The sequence below is a fragment of the Mastacembelus armatus genome, chromosome 10, assembly GCF_900324485.2.
Source record: "Mastacembelus armatus chromosome 10, fMasArm1.2, whole genome shotgun sequence".
NCBI lineage: Eukaryota > Metazoa > Chordata > Actinopteri > Synbranchiformes > Mastacembelidae > Mastacembelus > Mastacembelus armatus.
In genome coordinates this window covers 18,733,684-18,751,422 of record NC_046642.1, presented here as the reverse complement: position 1 = coordinate 18,751,422, position 17,739 = coordinate 18,733,684, and the positions used below count along the sequence as shown (strand labels likewise).

General features: G+C 41.5%; 1 protein-coding gene across 1 annotated transcript; it reads left to right on the top strand.

The window, feature by feature from the left end:
• Positions 1 to 3,212: 3,212 nt before the first annotated feature.
• Positions 3,213 to 9,376, top strand: tbx22 (T-box transcription factor 22). Its single transcript, XM_026330758.1, has 8 exons — positions 3,213 to 3,351; positions 3,696 to 3,951; positions 5,280 to 5,381; positions 5,449 to 5,623; positions 7,322 to 7,486; positions 8,371 to 8,435; positions 8,658 to 8,743; positions 8,832 to 9,376. The coding sequence occupies exons 1-8, from the start codon at positions 3,213 to 3,215 to the stop codon at positions 9,374 to 9,376; spliced, it is 1,533 nt and encodes a 510-aa protein (XP_026186543.1).
• Positions 9,377 to 17,739: the final 8,363 nt, after the last annotated feature.

The window sequence follows — 17,739 nt, the reverse complement described above, 5'->3', positions numbered from 1 at the left end:
TGCTGTTCCCATGTTGTCTCCATCGTCTTTGTTTCACATATACTCTGGATGTTTTGACACTGTCTATTTAAAGCAGGAGCAGTCAGCAACAATCTGAGTAAATAACAAACAGCTCACATGCTACTTGAAATCCTCACAGAAGATGAGGGTTACGAGATCAACCTTATGTGACCAGCATTGGAAACAATTAGCACATGATTGTCTATTTATAGAGAGTGTGTATTTCAGGTGAGCCTTCCTTCAAGTGCATTACAGAAAACTCACATCCTATTAGTGGCACCGTACACTAAGTGTGTACAGCATTCTCAAACACTCCACGTCACCCATGGACGGGTGGTGGAGGTTTGACATTTGGCAGTGAGTGGGCACCGCTCCGGCAGCCTGTGCCCAGAATAACCTTCTCACACACACACACACACACACACACACACTAACTGCTCAGCATCAGGATCAAACTTAAAACAAACCATCAGGGGGCCCCATCACATCCATTTAGCACTGAGCCACAGACAGACAGGCCTGTTTATAAACACACACACACACACACACATTCATTAAATTGTGATCATGCGCACACATACAGTACAGACCAACGCCTGCCATGGGTGTATGGCTGGCAATGATTACTCTTTGGGCACCAGCCTGAGGCTCACACACACGTGTGTGGAACTATCTTTATGAGGACACTAACTGACATAATGTCCCAGACACTTGCCCTAATTGTCACAGCTAAATTCATTACCCCCTAAACCCATTTCTACCCTAAGAAAACCCTGACAACTATACCCAGCGTATAAAACTCGAACTCACACACACTTGTCACTTCAGTGTCAGTCATCATGAAGTCATAGCAAAAAACAAATGACAAAGTTTTAACACAGTACTCCTATTAAAATGGGATAGCCATATTTTAAAGCCATATCACAAAGCCAAACATCAGAATACCCCTTTAACCAACTAAACTTACCTTCCATGATTACTCTGTTACTCTTTGGCCCACAGCTTTTGCGTGCAATTAAACGCCTTTACCAAGTTTCAACTGCAAACCAATTATTCACAAATGATTATTCATTAACGCAAATCAGCCGCATGCGAGATAGCCCGAAGGCGCAAAATGATCGGAAGGCCTAATTGTAGCTGTTCATCGAACTTCCGCAATAATGGAAATCTGAGGCCCGTGTTAAATTGGATTTGAGTCTCTTGTTTCCGCCAAGCGTGCGGATTGGTCTTAATAAGAGGAAACATATGTGCCAAACATCCCTGGATGGGACAAATGCAGATACGTATCGGATTAAGAATCTATAAAACAACCAAAAGAAGCTTCCTGTTGTGTTAGCAGAGTCGGGCCATCACTTGCCTGCACGCCCTTCATCACTCGGTTGATATCCCATAATCCCATGACGAGGATTTAGCTGACTGCTGAAGACAACATGGAAAATAAGCTCTCAGACTCATGTGGAAGGGAACTACACAGGTTACTCGGCATTTCTATTGATTTCTTGTGTTTTTTTTTCAATAAGAGGCAGCAGCCGGCCTGTGCGCACAGAAACACATGCTGCTGCTATTATTTTCTCTTGCATCCAAGTGTTCAGAAACAAGGCCGCGTGTTTGGGATGCTTTTTGTTAGAGCACTGAAAGAAAACGACAAGTTGGGAAAGAATAAACATTAATCCAGGCCGCGGTTCTGAAACAGGTTATGATGACAGAGAACATGCGATTCCGGTTGGTCATAGTTCTCCATTTCCCGGCTGTTGTCAGATATTTCCATCACCAACCAAACCAACCGTGCCGTAAACACAGCCTTCATTTGTTTTCTCCTCAGAGCAATTATATCATGTGATTAAAAAACATTTTAAATCGAGCCTTCGCTGACTTTTATTTGTGTAAAACGGATCTATTTCATGTCGAGCAGTAATGTAATAATCCCGAGCTGTCATTAGGGCCCAGTTTTCCCCGGTGCGCCAAACTCCATCTGATCTCAGCACTTATGAGAACCAGACTGGCGCACACCCTCACCGGGCACCGCAAAAGAAAAAAAAATCCTCCTACTTCTACACAGGGGAATAGGAGACAAGGGAGCGCTTTAAGGAAAAGCCTTCAAATTAATATAGGAAATGTTAGCTTCAACAGAAACGCAGCTAGTCTCATGCAGATATTTTACCTTCCAGATGGTCTGAATTAGCAGACTTAAATATTTGTGCCTTGACTCCCTCTCTAGTGCTCTAAAATGTTCATTCTATTAATCCGCCCGCTGTATAAATGAAGGGAGGCGACGGGGAAAACAATTAAAATGATTGTTTCAGGGAAAATAAGACTCACGAGAAAACGATCTTCACATCATTTAAAATCAAACACACCGGAGACTAAAAATCCAATCCATTAAGTTGCGTTTTGGTATTATTCTGCAGACTACTCATTTTTATTTTTATTTATTTATTTTAATTTCACTCACTTTAATTTACAAAATGGATCAATCCTGCGAGTATACAATATGCATATAGATTTATATCAACCGTATTCCTGTGCTCTTCAGCCGAAATGGTGTCACATCGCGTGTAAAGATGCTGCTGCTGGTTCTCCTGGATCACTATCATTAAACTTCGGGGAAAACTGAATATATAATAAGTAATTGAACTGAATCAGGGGCCTATATATTGTACCTTGAATCGGATATCACCTGCTCTGCCTCTGTACCTCTACCCCTTTAGAGTTTCAAAGTGCTGATGTGTTTACAGGAAAATGATGAAACCTGATGTCTTTGGATAGAAAAGTTATTAATTTACAGGGGGATGTTATCGGGGTTTGAAGTCCGAGACGAATATGTTTCACAGCGCAGGCCCCTATGGCGGTCATCCCTCCCTCTCTATGACGCGCAGATGGGACCCAGAGGAACAAGCCCTCTGCGAGACAGAAAGGAAAGGGGAGACACGGAAACGGACAAAGAGGGAGAGAGTGACATATTGTAGTGAGGAAGAGAGGCGTGCCAATAATCAAGGTTTTTGGATGAAGGCGCGTGTCTCTGAGAACACATGGGAACGCACCGGATCAATTACGCAGGGTCACGGAGACGCTGTGAGAGAAGAAGGGGTCCTTGAGGTGCTGCTGCTGTTTGTTCTGTCCCTCAATGAGCTGCGATACCGAAACTTGTCCGGGACAAAGTCAAAGTTCAGACGGATACAGGACTCATAGAAAAGACTGGATCTTTCGCAAAGATGCAGGGTCTGAGCTCCCGGGCGCACGCGTTTTCGGTGGAGGCGCTAGTCGGGAAACCCTGCAAGAGGATGAAAGTGTCGGAGGAACACGAGTCGAGTTCAGTTGGAGACACCGGCGGCGACGCGAGCATCTTCACCGGTGAGACTGAAGGAAAGTGCAGTTGGATTGTAAAGAATATTTTACCGCTCTAATAATGTCCTTTTACGCAAAAAAACAACTACATGCAAACAGAGTCGGCTCGTTGCATTTAGGGTCTCTCGGACATTTTAATTGTAAAGTCGCAAAAATAAAATCCCTTTTCCGTGTTGGCATGCCCGAACAATGCTCTGCATTATTAAAAATGAAGACTATTTTGGTGATATGCTTCATGTTTTCCAATGAGTTGCTACATGCTGACATTGGAAAGTAAAGCGTTACACGTGTGCACACATTAGGCACCGTTTCTCTGCGCCTCTCATATTCTAATCTTTTACTCTTTTCAGGGCTGCAAGAGTATCAAGTCACCCAGATGAAAAAAGCGGGTTCATCACCGAGGAGGCCAGGGCACATCTCCTGTGACCCGGAGAGACACACTGTCAGGTCGGAGGCCGAGGAGGCTGAGCCAGACGGAGAGGAGAGCAAGCCGAAGGAAAGCGACTGTGTCCCAGACAGAGAGGTCCGGGTAGAGCTGCAGGGCTCCGAGCTCTGGAAGAGATTCTACGAGATCGGCACCGAGATGATCATCACTAAAGCTGGCAGGTACAAATTTACGAATCTAACTAATATTAACTAGGCTATTTATAACTATTCTATATAACTATATAGACGACCTGTTGCAAAATAGTCATTAGGTGCCATTTGTTGGTTGAATGTATTTCTATCCTGCAATCTCCAACAAATTTGGCCTATTGGGGAAGGAAGAAAAGCAACAATTTTATCAGTCATTAGAATATAACTATATATAGCATAGTATTAATTATGCTCCCATATTTTGTACTATAACAGACACATCAACTAGGAGGCCAAATAAGACCTGTGTCCTTTGATGAGTTTTAGGATAGGACATTTTTCTCTTAGTAAAGTTTGAGTATTCTCTCATTACATAAAAAAAACACTCTATAACTTTAATAAAACTCAGTCCAATCACACCGAAATAAAAGCATGCAGGCCTCATACTCTGCACCCTGGGCCTCACTATAGGATGCCCACCAGTATAAACCTTCAGTTTAAGAGAATACCCGAGCGGTCTGTCATTTGCGTGAAAGGTTCTGTCATTATCAATGACGCTATAGATATGACATTTATATTTACGATGATAGACGTGATATATAGATTAACTCTCAGCCGAACAGCTTTAATGCAAACATGTTTTCTGCTATTGAGCTGATAGTTAAAACTGCGTGAAATGTGCATTTAGTGTTTTAGTGTCTTGTTTATCGTGAGAATACCTGGAAATATGCTTTGAATTTAATGTTATACAGGTTTTTGTAGTTTTGATGACATTTCGTAAACAGACGGAACAATGCACGTTATTAATCATGAGGTGAATTTATATCATTAAAAGAAACTGAAACTTTTCAGTGGTTTCAAGACTGGGCAAAAATTGAAATAAGAGAGCTTTTACATAACGTAGAGTTACATAACGATATCTTGTGATGCAGAGATATTTGTGCTAAATTTGACAATATATTTCAGTTTTAAATAAATTAATTTGAGGCCTGATAAGTGGCCATGTGCGTCCTCTTCTGTGTTTTTTTCCCCCCTCAAATGAATTACTGGTACATAACTACTTGTTGAAATCTACGTTCCGTTTATTCAATTACCAAGAACACATGCTATAAATCTCGGCAGTGAAGATGCCCTCACGGCCCCTCGAGGTTAGTGAACTCCCCTCTGAACTTGGCCGTTAAAGACAGGAAGGTTTCTGTCTCATTTTTTTCTTTCTGCGTCTTTTATGATGTAAAATCCATCAAGGCTCTACACACTTTTCTACCATGAGAGAAATTTAATAAAAATCCTAGAAAGGTTGATGCGTAATTTCTAAGATGTAACCAATGTGCTTCTCTTCCTTTCTCGCCTCTAATCAGGAGAATGTTTCCCTCGGTGCGCGTCAAAGTGCGCAATCTGGACCCGTGCCAGCAGTACTACATCGCAATGGATGTCATGCCTGTGGACTCCAAACGCTACAGGTGTGTATGCAACCAGCCTCACTGTTTAGCTATGGGTTTATTTGCTTACATGTATATACACCCGCAGGTACGTCTACCACAGCTCGCAGTGGATGGTGGCTGGGAACACGGACCACTCGTGCATCTCTCCCAGGCTCTATGTGCACCCGGACTCGCCGTGCGCAGGAGAGACGTGGATGCGTCAGGTCGTCAACTTCGACCGGGTCAAACTCACCAACAACGAGATGGACGATAAGGGACATGTAGGTAACCCATCCGAGCATGAGCAGTTTACTCTTTTTTTTGTCCAGATAAATAGTGTCTCAATACTGTACCTGCAGTCGGCCTACTGGTTCATTTTGTGTTATTTTGTAGTTTGTTTACATTTCTTAGTGTTTTTGTGGTTTGCATCGGAAAAAGTGCTCATCGGTATGCAAAAGAGAAGCAGAACTAGTCTTTCACAGCTACAGCTCTCACTTGTATTGATGTCCTGCACATTTTTAGCTATGTCTGGATGAATACTCTATTCTTCAAGGAAAAGCCTGTACTTTTTGCCTTTTACACAGGAAGGAAGTGGAAATCCCATCAGCTCCACAACTTCCTAAAGGTTCAATGATGTGAGATACTGCAGGTGTAAAATTCAGCAGGAAGCTTTTGACTTCATCCTTGTGTTTATAAAACCACAACTGAATGGGGGGTTCATTACAATGAATAAAAAGAAAGCAGTGTCTCTAGTGCAGAGCTGAAACGTGGTTCTCTAAAACAGCCTCATAATCCGTGATGCTGCTGTGGTCAGTTCACAATTGGAGCTGTTACTTCACTCATGTTCGGTTTAAACATTAAGTGTTGATTGTCTGACCTTTGTTGAAACTGACAAATAATGTTGGTTGGTAGTTTAAATACTTTGTAGATTTCAGGAAAAAAAAACCTCAACTTTCTCTAAGAAGCCTTGTATATATATTACAATAGCCAATATATGTCAATTTGGCTTTTCCCATAACAGGTAAAAGCAAAAGAAGAAAAATCACATTTGTTATATAGTTATACAGTTATATAATATAATAACACAAAGAGTACACAAAAGGACGTTTTGGGAAATCAGTTTAACTCATAACATCTTTTTATAGCATTAAACCGCCTCTGTCTCATGATAATTTGCCTGAAACATGGTGATTTCATTTTTATCCTGTCAAATTAAAATCATGAATTTCCATAAAACCTTTTGGTAATTATCATTAAGGTGATCCTCTAGTTGAATAATATTTGCTTTAATTATTGAATAGCACATTTTATTTTTCTGTAGTTTTGAGCTAATAGCTGAGCTTATGTTATTTTGCAGCATAATATTTTGCATGTAGCTACAATGTTCTATATTATATTCGGCTGTATTTTTATCAGCTGCTTCTGGGTATGTGGTAGAAATGAAATCATTTCTATACTGGAATAAGAATGGAGCTTTATTATGACAGTATATGAGAGGCTGGGTTTCTTCATTTTTTTGAGCATTACTATCTTTAAAATCATTTGAAAATTCAAGTTTCGGCAACATCTACAAACTACTGGACAACTTTACACCATAAAGCCAAAGCGACTGAATCCATTAGTTGACAGACAGAAAAATTAGTGGCAACTATTTGGATAATTGATCGATTGTTAAATAGATGAATAATTTAAAAAAAAAACTACCTAAAAAATTCTGTTTCCAGCGTCTTAACTGGGGAGACTTGCCTCTTTTTTGACTAAACATTCAGTTTAGTCAAAAGAATCAATACGAAGACATCAGCCTGAGCTTTCAGAAACTGTGAGAGGTGTTTTTCATCAATGTTTGATGTTTTATTGTTCAGACAATTAACTGAAAAAACATTACAGCATATACAGCACTTGTATATTTTGTGTTCCCCTTCCAGATAAACATATATAAATTTAAAAAATTTGAATATCATTTTCGTCTCTCAATGCAGATTATCCTTCAGTCAATGCATAAATACAAGCCACGTGTGCACATCTTCCGGCATGACCCTCGGCTGGACTTGTCTCAAATCCAGTCTCTGCCTGCTGAAGGAGTGCACAGCTTCTCTTTCCCAGAAACAGAGTTCACCACAGTCACAGCCTATCAGAATCAACAGGTAACACTGGGTCCTCATACAGTATTTTGAAATGCTGAGGCTAAGAAAGTTTGTGCACTTAAGATATATTCAAAATGATTTTTTACTTAGTCTTTTAAACAACGGAACGTTTTGTATATTAAAATACAAATAAGTACAACTTTAAACATTTGACATTGGTAGAACGGCTGAGAGAGCACAAAGGAGGGAGGATCTGTTTGACACTTATAATTTACGTTCTTCATCCTTTAGGCCTTTGTGACAGAAATATTAAAAAAGCAGATGTTAAGTCTTTGTCATCGACACAGTGTGATGATCCAGTCAACAGCTCTGACCTCTCATAAAAATGTTTTAATCTCGACATCATGATGAGGCCTATTTCCCAGTGGTTTCAGCCAAATCATAAATTGCAGTGTCCTGATTTTCAGCAGGGCCACTTGCTCGGAGAGGGTGTGTGTGTGTGTGTGTGTGTGTGTGTGTGTGTGTGTGTGTGTGTGTGTGTGTGTGTGTGTGTGTCTGTGTGTGTATGGGGTGGATTGACCCTGCTGTTGGCTCCCATTCTTGCAGAAACAGAGCGGTTTGTGGGGGCTGCCAGCTCTTTTCATCAGGGCTCATTTTATGATCAGCGAATGTATTATTACAGAAACTCAAGCCCAGCCGGGGCCAACTGCTGGTGTCTGCAGTTCGGTACACCACCAAATAAAACTGTACGACCCTGATCAACTGTTTCCCAGAACCCTGTTTGACATGGCTGATCGCCCCAGGTGCTGCTGGGAGATGCAGTCTCTAAGGGAGAGTGCTGCCACTCTCCATGCTGTTGTAAAGCTGAGCTCATTGTTAGCTTAACACATCATCACTTGACATGTCCACTCTAACTCTACATCTGTTCCTCTCTCATGGCTAAGATCACAAAACTGAAGATCGACAGGAACCCCTTCGCCAAGGGCTTCAGAGATCCAGGAAGGAATAGGTACAGAAACTTCCACAGAGCACCAACACTTGTTTTTGTTCAGAAACTACTAAAAGACCCAAGAGGGATTTAGGGTTCAACCACTGATACCCGATACTACATAAAACCTTCAAATAAGGCTGAACTGTGTAGTGCAGAATTTCACACCTCTCAGAAAAAATATTTAAATACCTGGAATAACATTTTTCACTGCTTTTACAGTATAAATGTGTGTGTGTATAGGGGGGTGTTAGATGGCTTGTTGGAGTCATATTCATGGAGAGGCCCACTAAGCTTGGACTTCAAGCCATTCACCATACAGCTTCAAGGTACTGTGCTGCAGTTCTCATTACTCCTCTGGTCCGAGCTGAAATTCTTGTTTTCTGTCTTTGTGACTCAAGTTTCTTTTTTCAACAGGGAGCTCAGGGTCACCGCCCAGCAGCCTGAAGAACTTCCTGCCTCTCTCCTCATCTACATCCCTTCACCCGTTCTCTGTCTCTGCCCTCTCCTGCCAGGATGCAACTCTCCACAGCCTTGATCTCCCCTTATACAACAAGACCTCCACCACCTCGCCCACCACCGCCTCACTGCCCAGCCGAGCCTTCGCCTCCTTGGGAGCAGACAGACTGAGAGGCCTGCCTCCACTGTCTCCGCTAACAGACATCCCACTCCTCTCTTCACTACAGGGGAGGAAAGCTCCCCACGGCAGAGACCCATGCCTTCATGGGTCTCCAGGGTGCTCCCCCTGCCTCATCCCTGTCCACAGCCCCCTCAGCCCTCAGGGGCCTTCTCTTCTCCCTCATCTCTCTGACACTGCAAGCCCTTACTGTCTTTACCGCTACAGTTTTCCCATGAATCCCCAGTTCACAGCTATTTCTCGTCATGCCAAACTAGCCGAAGAGACCACAGACTGTATGCTGCATCAGTCTCCATGGCACCTAACCAGGAACCACTGCCTCTGATAGCTGGACCGCACTTGCAGCTTCTGGCCCATTGAGTGTAACAAGCCAAAGCTTATTGCAACAAAAGAGAGAGTGCTTATTCTCTTTGAGCAAGACTGAATGAAGCAATAAAGATAGGGCTGTGGCTGAGGGGGATGCGTTTACATTTAAAAACTGTTTTTTACCATTTTGGATTTACCAGCACAAGGACTGGTCCTGAAGCAGATTGTGAGCAGCTCCTTTTCGCACACTCATCTAGAGCCAAAGAATCCCGTATTGGAAAAACCTGAACTGTAGAGAGGATGTAGATTTTTAATTTGGACAGGAAACACAGTGTCTTTATGGCACACAAGAACTTCTTTGTTGCCTTAACTACTTTACATACTGTAACGGTGTTACCAAAAAGCATCAGCAGCAGGACCTGAGGTATGTAATATAATATAACTATTAATGAATATGACAATGACTGTTACACTGACAATAAGGACCCATTAAAGTATTTTTCACATTTTTTGTTCCATACACTAGGATTCAAAACTTTCTTTTTCCATACGTGCATTATGTGTAAACAAAGTAAATGAGAACACGGCTTTTCCTTGTTTTCCACTTGATATGAATTTACACTGTATTTCAAAGTAAAACAGAAACACATTTGAGCTATTGTCAAACAGGAAGTGATTTCTAATAAGAAATGATACAAAAATCTCTTCCTGTGATAGGACAGACCTTATGCTGCAATTACTGGTTGATAATGAACAAAAGTGTGTTTTGTTTTTTGGTGGACTATAAACTCAGCTGAAACCCAGTGTCAGGCTCAGCCAGCCTTGACTAATAACATGAACTCATCAGCTCGCTCTGTGATTTTTAGGGGAAGAACAGCTGTCAGGCTTTAGGCGGCCAGTTTACGTTCCTGTACTTTATTACCAATAATAGGACTAATCAGATACGCATGGAGGTGAAACGGTTACCATATAGAGGCTTTTATTAGCCACAATGTATAACAAGATTGGAACAAGGCTCATTGCAGCTTAAAATGACCTAAAGCAGCTATGTCATCATTGTTATAGTGGCTGTTGTAACAGTGGTCCAAGATCAACAGTAAATCAGTACTGCTGTGCTGTGAGGACTTTCAGAGACAAAGACTTTCACAAAAGAGAATTCTAGTGCGGCAAGAAGAAGAGTCAGTGACGGCTGAAAACCTCTCACTACTGTGGGCCAACATAATACTGTATATTTTGTCCATACCAAAGAGGGCACACCCGTGCAGCTGCTGATGTGATAATTCCTGCCTTCAGCTCGGACTCAAAACCCAGCACCATCCCTCCCTTGGCCAAGCTGGGACCAGCGGTTTAGGCATAGCGGGGGAAATGGCCTGTTTCCCGACAAACGGTCACAACCAAACAGCAATTTACTTGTCATGGCTAAGCATGGCAGTGAGCTAATGCATGTTGGACGTGAAAATAGCAGGAAGGAGTTAACCTAGGAGATCACGCAGGGGATGGCCCACATTTCAGCGATCGGTCAGGTGTGTCGCTATCAAACAGCCTGCCCTTTGTCTGCAGACAGACATAATCTGAGCTTGTTATTCGATACTGTCTGTCATTTCCACGTTTGCCTATGTAGGACAATCATTCTAAACTCACAGCTAATTCCTGATCTTTCAATTAGACAAATTGCTTACATACCAGGAGGGCTGAACTCTGCACCTGCCACTCTACAATGCAGTAAGGCAGACAAACACTTTTAGCAAATATTACAACAATAAAAACTAAAGGCCTGCCATTATTAGTGTATAAATACTACTGTGATTTACAGAAAGCATTAAACAACATGGTCTGGAAGATTAGCTTTTAATCAGTGTTTTTTGTACATACATATATTTTACAATTGTACCAATGCTTGATGAAACAGTGTGTGACAATGTGTGAACTTACAACACTCTTTTCAGCTAAAGATATAGTGCAACATTTTGAGGAAATATACTTAGTGAAACAGAGAGCATTCTCAGGTATGCATGCTAAATATAAAGCTACAGCCCGGAGCCCGGTACATTAGTGAAAAGGCTGGAAGCAGAGGGAATATATATCTAGCTGTTTCCCATGTCCAATTTTTATACTGGGTTCAGCAAACCAGCTGCCGGGTGCGGTGCTTTGCCTCCTATTTACTGGACAGATATAAGAGTGATATTGATCAGATCAGTATTTTTTTAAAAGTATGTTTAAATTATGTATGGCTACTGCTCCTTTATTACTGCCATTACTTCTTTTAGCAAACTTCATCTTCACTCGTGAAGTTGTTAGACTGCTGGTTGAAAAAGCTTGTTTATTTAACCTTTTATCAGCCTGTCGATGACTAACCACACTGTTCGTTCCCACACATTGTGAATTTGCTTGATAATGTGTCTACATAATCTACTTGAAGGTGGTGGCTAAAATAACATGGAAACTGTGCTGATTCAACTTTATAATAACACAAGGAGGGAAACTTCTGGGCCGTTCCACAGTGATTGACAGGTAGTAAAGAAAGAGAAATTTGATCCTGAAGTCATTTGTTTCCAATCATGTGAAATGGCATCCTGAAACAGGAGAGAAGCTCGGCAGAGAGTTGGGACATGTAAATATACTCTGCCTTCATTAGATTATATGACACACACGCATATGTCAGTTGTCTCACAATAATAGCTGCCATGCACTCACTCACAAGCACCGAGATCCACACACACACACACACACTATTACACAACACACAACGTACACACGGCCCTTTATCCATTCAGCTTCATGCCCTGCAGCCTCGCTCAAATTTGGCTGTGAGTCTCTCGTGAAGGTTTATACTGGATGCTATTTTCTCTGCAAACTCAATAAAAGCTGGTTATTTATCAGGTCAGATTATAGGACGTGACTGAGCTCAGCTATAAAGTTGAAAGTGAAACCAGCTGTGGCTGAAATTGAATTACATTGAGTGAATAATGTGAAAAGCAAGGGCAGTTTAACAGTTATTAAGTGCTCTACTGCCCTATCAAGCGGGCATACACACCGCACTGCATTTTGCCTCCCGGATAGTTAAAGTCCATTCCTCTCCTCTCACCACTCTTTTCCGTTGTTATGTTGTTACTGAAACCGTCAGGAAGGTAGCTTTAAAAACAGGCCAAGACTCTGAAGCTCCTCTGTTGTGATCAGGGGCATTATGGCATTTGATTACAGATGTGCTAACAGAACCAGGAGCATGCTGCTTTGTATATGCATGCATTCATAATCTTTGCAGTAGGTCCACACGTGTGTGTCGGTCACTGCAGCGTTACATAGCCTAGGTATGTGCTCCCTCGCAGGCCCCTGTCTTAGAGGAGCAGAGGTTAGGTGACTGGAGGACAAACAGCTTTAACATGTGGCCTGGCACCTGGCCTGCATGTTTGTGCTCCATCTGGGGCTCACACTCATGTCATTTGTCAGAGAAAGCATTAATGACCCAAACAGCTCTTGTCTTTTCCCCTCACACCACACTTCTCACCTGTTTTTACCTTTTCTCCCTCACACTCGACTACATTGTGTCTTCAATAATTCCATGCATATTTGCGTTCAATCCAAAAACAAAGCACAACCATAATACTTGTCTTTCAGTACTATGCTACTTTATACTTCCAGCTACAACTTACTTTTAAGACTAACATATGACCGGTCTATAAAATATGATGGGATAGTTTAAGGCTAAACGACCCATATATAAATGATTTGACAGAAACTTCACTCAGCTACAATATAAAATATTTACATGACCGTGAATCAAAAACAATGACGCTGTAACATAAAGACAGAACATCTACTTTTCATTATTGTTCTTGTGTTCTTGGGTTTGTCCAGATCACCAGCTTCCCCCCTGCTTTCAGCTAGAGACTGCATCTTAAACTGACCTTGCTGGTTTAGGAGCATTTTCCCAGTCCATAAAGGAGCACTGAATTATTTTTTTCTCAGAATTGTAAAGCACCAAATTCCCTAATGCATTGTTTTCTGATTTAACATAACATTTATAAACATAAAATGAACAAAACATATGACATCAAAATGACTCAACATTATGTAAAATCTTTAAAATGAACTCAAACCCGCTGAAGCATCAAAACAAAAGCTACATACTAATACTGTATTTACTGCTGCTTCTATGCTCCTGTTTATGTCAAACTATGTTTATCATGACAACCACATGAATTGTAGTGTTTTACCACGGTTAATGTCATTCAATTGCCGTATCCTTTTTTGTCCAGCAGAGTATTTTGTCATCAGTGGAGTGTTTGAATGCATGGTTGGCTGGGAGAGGGCTGTCAGCACCAACAAACACAATGCACACTCTGACCTGGGCTGCCAATCACACACTGCCACGTCCGTGCACTAACTCCTTTCCCTGCCTAATGGACCTAAAGGAGAATCTACAGGTGCATGTGTGTTGGGGTGTAGAGACATATTAAGGGAGTTAAAGAGAGGCACTGGTTTTGTTTAATACAAATCTATAAATCAACCCTTTTGGAACAAGAGATGTGAGATATTCTTTTTCTCTTTCCCCCTATCTTTGACAGAGGGATAGATTGTTCTTACCTCTTTTTACTTCCTGTGTATGACAGGTTATCACTCCTGGGGCCGATACAGAGAGAGGGGAGAGAAGGAAAGAGATGGAGAGTGATTGAGTGAGAATGATGCTCCGTGGCTGATGTATCGAATGGCAGATGAGGGGATGGGGTGAGGGCATGAGGTGGAGGAAAAAAGAATGATTTAATGCTGGCCTGTACTCTCCTCTCCTCTTATCCCTGCCCCGCTTCTTTCATGTCTCAACCTAGGGTCGACATGCCTGCTGTCCCAGATGGTGCTGTCTGTCTGGGCTGCCCTCTACAGGATGTGCCCCTCTCACCCCCAGAACTACAGACCTATACTTGCTTAATTGATTTCAGGGGGGAAGGCTCTCTCTCTCTCTTCTGTTTCACACACACACATACACACACAGACAGCTTTGCCAACAGTTAGTGCCCGCAGAGCACACACACATACACGCGGCTGGCGCTGTGCGCTGTCAACGCTAATTCAATTTGAGACGCGGGAGTGTGACTAACAGCAGACCAGCAGAGTGTTTTACCATATGCACTACAGACACTTACACACATAGTCACACACTCCAAACAGATCACTCTACACAGACACAGCTCTGTTATATCCATAGGACAATAATGGAACTTCGGAGTTATGAATACAATTAACAAATCTCCTCTTTTTCTGTTTCCCTCATTATCAAGAAACAGTGTACTTATATGATCTTATTAAAACTTTATTAACTCTCTCGTTTATTTCTTTTATATTTCTAACTTCTAATCCTAGTTTGAAATGTAGTTTTAAAAAAGTGTGCACATAAATAAAAAAAGGTTAAAATTCAAATGGATGAAATTAAACATTTTATTTTTATCTGACGTAGCACATATTACGTATTCATAGAAAACATACACAAACATGCAGGATATATAAACAAAACTTAAATTAACAAGACCTGCATGGCTTGAGCACACAAGGCTAAAGAGTGCAGCAGCTCTGTGAGGCTGTACTTGAGCTAAATGCCAACATCATTTAGCATGCTAACATGCAGATGTTATTCAACTATAATGTTAAACACATCAACCATCTACTTTAACATGTTAGCATGATAGCACTAAACAGCTTAGGATGAAGGGAATGTCATTAGTTTAGCTGGTATTAGTTAAAATGTTGACCTGCTGATGGGGTTGGATAAGAAACCACCAAAGTGTTTTAATGTCATCCCGAGGGGAACATGACAATCTGTATAAAATTTCATACATACTTCATTAGAATTAGATCATTAGAAATTATGAAGAAACCAGTCTGTACCATTATAACTTCCCATTGTCTTCTACATACTGGTCATCCTGTAAGACTTGACAGGTGTTTGTACTGAACTCACTGGGGGCTGTGGTCCTGAACCCCCTCTGTTGTCTGCACACTGCTGCTATAGATGCACAACCAGGGTTTGAATTACACTGTGGCGTTCAAGGATGTCGGACTGGGAGGGACTCAAAACTATGGGACTAAATATTCCCTGAAACAAACTGAGGATTTACTGCAGAGAAGTAAAATATTTTTTCACAGAGCACATATTACACACAAGGAACACAATGGCATACAAACAAGCTGCATTAAACTCATTTTCACACACACACTGTGAGAACAGCTCTGCGGGATACACACATCAACTACTCTGACAACAAATACCCACTATAATACACTATACCATACTATAAACACGATACCAAAGCAGCCTCATACAGTAACACACTGGAAACATGTCATATGCATAGCAGGTATTTAAGTCAGTGGCACAAACCAGGACAAAGGGCAGGTGTATATGCAAAATCTAACGTAACAAACTTTAAATTACAGTGCTCAAGCAACAACAAAGAAAAGTCACTTTTAACAGAAAATAAACAGGGAATGAGGAAAATTACTTTTACACTGACAAACATAGAGAAACCAAACTGGGTTGTGTCTGAGAATTAGGCCCCGACTTCATCTTCAGGTTTAGGTTTTCCACCAACAAAAGTACATGTAGCTGATTCTTCAGCAGGTGTGTGGCTAGTGCATAAACACCAGTCAGTGCTAAGGTTACTGTGGATTATCTGGCTCTGGGTTAGACTACTTATTTATCTCATCCATGGCCGTCTGTATAAACCCAAAGTTGGAAAGATTTGCCTGTTTTTGTCTCTGTTTTGCTGTTTAACATTGCTCAAGACTGAATGGACTACTCTCATATTTCAAGGAAACCTGCAGGTGAGCGTAAGTGTACTTAAGTACTGAAGTCTAATCCTAAAAACAGCGCCCCTTGTGCCCTGGAGGAGAAGTGCAGGACAGAACAAAGAGGAGAGAGGTGTCAAACTTTTATTGCCTTTCTTTTAATTTCATATATAGTGTGTTAAATGATAATAATTGATCAACCACAATTTATTATGATTACTGATGATTTAGGAACACAGACTTGAATTTCTGTTGCTTCTGAGAGAGTTCGAGTCTCTGTGCAACCTGCTCCACATGCATCAAGATGACAGAGCCTGTCTTCTATACATGCTGTTTTCAAATGTTAAAAGGAATGGATAGCAACTCTACCTAAAAGAACAGCAGGAGCCAGACCAGTGAGTTTTTACAGTTTTGCATCACACATGCTAAATAAACCTAATTTGCTTGATTTAGCCTGAGATAGCAGTTCTTAATGTGAAGTGATGAGCAATAATATAGATAGACAGGTGTTACTCATTCAGACGCCATGATGTAGTCATATGTGTAGACATAAAGACAGGCAGACAGCCTCAGCAAAGGGAAAAGACAAGGCTACCTGTTCACAGGTTGTTTCGCTGTAAGAAATGTCAGGATGGGTGATGGGGTGAGGTGAGGGTTTAAATGGAGGCACTGTAAGGGATTGGGGAGAGTGCTGGATGGATCAGGTGTGTGTGTGTTTGTGACACAGGTTGTGAGGAAGAGGCTGGTTAAATCTTAATGAAGCAGGCTCTGGAGTGGAATGGATAGGGCCAGCTGCATGTGTGTATGTGTGTGCAGAGACAGTAAAAGTGAGTAAAGAGCAGTGTTAATACATCTGACAGGAAGCAGTGGTCAAGAGGTGAGTGGAAACTGGGGAAAGCCTTGGGCTGGAGCAATTAGACACACACACATACACACAAACAGCAGCAGCAGCAGCAGATGGAGACTGGGGAAAGCCCTGGGCAGCAACGATTGGTCACACATACCCATCGATATCCGAGTAGAACCAATCAGCTCGGCTTCCTGTGTTTAACCTGACCCTTCACGGATTGTAATTGAATATTTCAATGTGGGGGAGAGAACGAGAAAGAAGACAAGGAAAAAACGTCCTGTACTGCATCATTGCATGAAACCTTTCCATCTTAAAAGCCAGATGATGAGTCTACTGTCACAAATCACACTAATTTCTTCTTAAGTTGCCTGGAAAGAACTATGTGATTTGATAGAAATTATAGGGAAACGGCAATTTCCGAGAGAAAACTGCTAAAATTAAATTAATTAATTCAAAAAGAAATTATGGACCTGTGAATTATTGCTTTAAATTTTATTATTTAAAAAACTGGGATGTCTTACCAACCTGTTTTATATCTTATGTATAAATCATATAAGGTCCAGTGGGTGTGAGGCTCTAAGAAACTTTCTCTATGTAGAGCCAAAGGGTAAGCCACAGGGACAGAGCCCTGGCTGACTGGATACCTTCCTGTCAGCAAGTAGGATCCAGGACAACGAGGTGCTGATGGCACTGGGGGAGGGGGGCCTATGTATCAACACCTGACACACATACATGTATACAAACAGGTCTCTCCC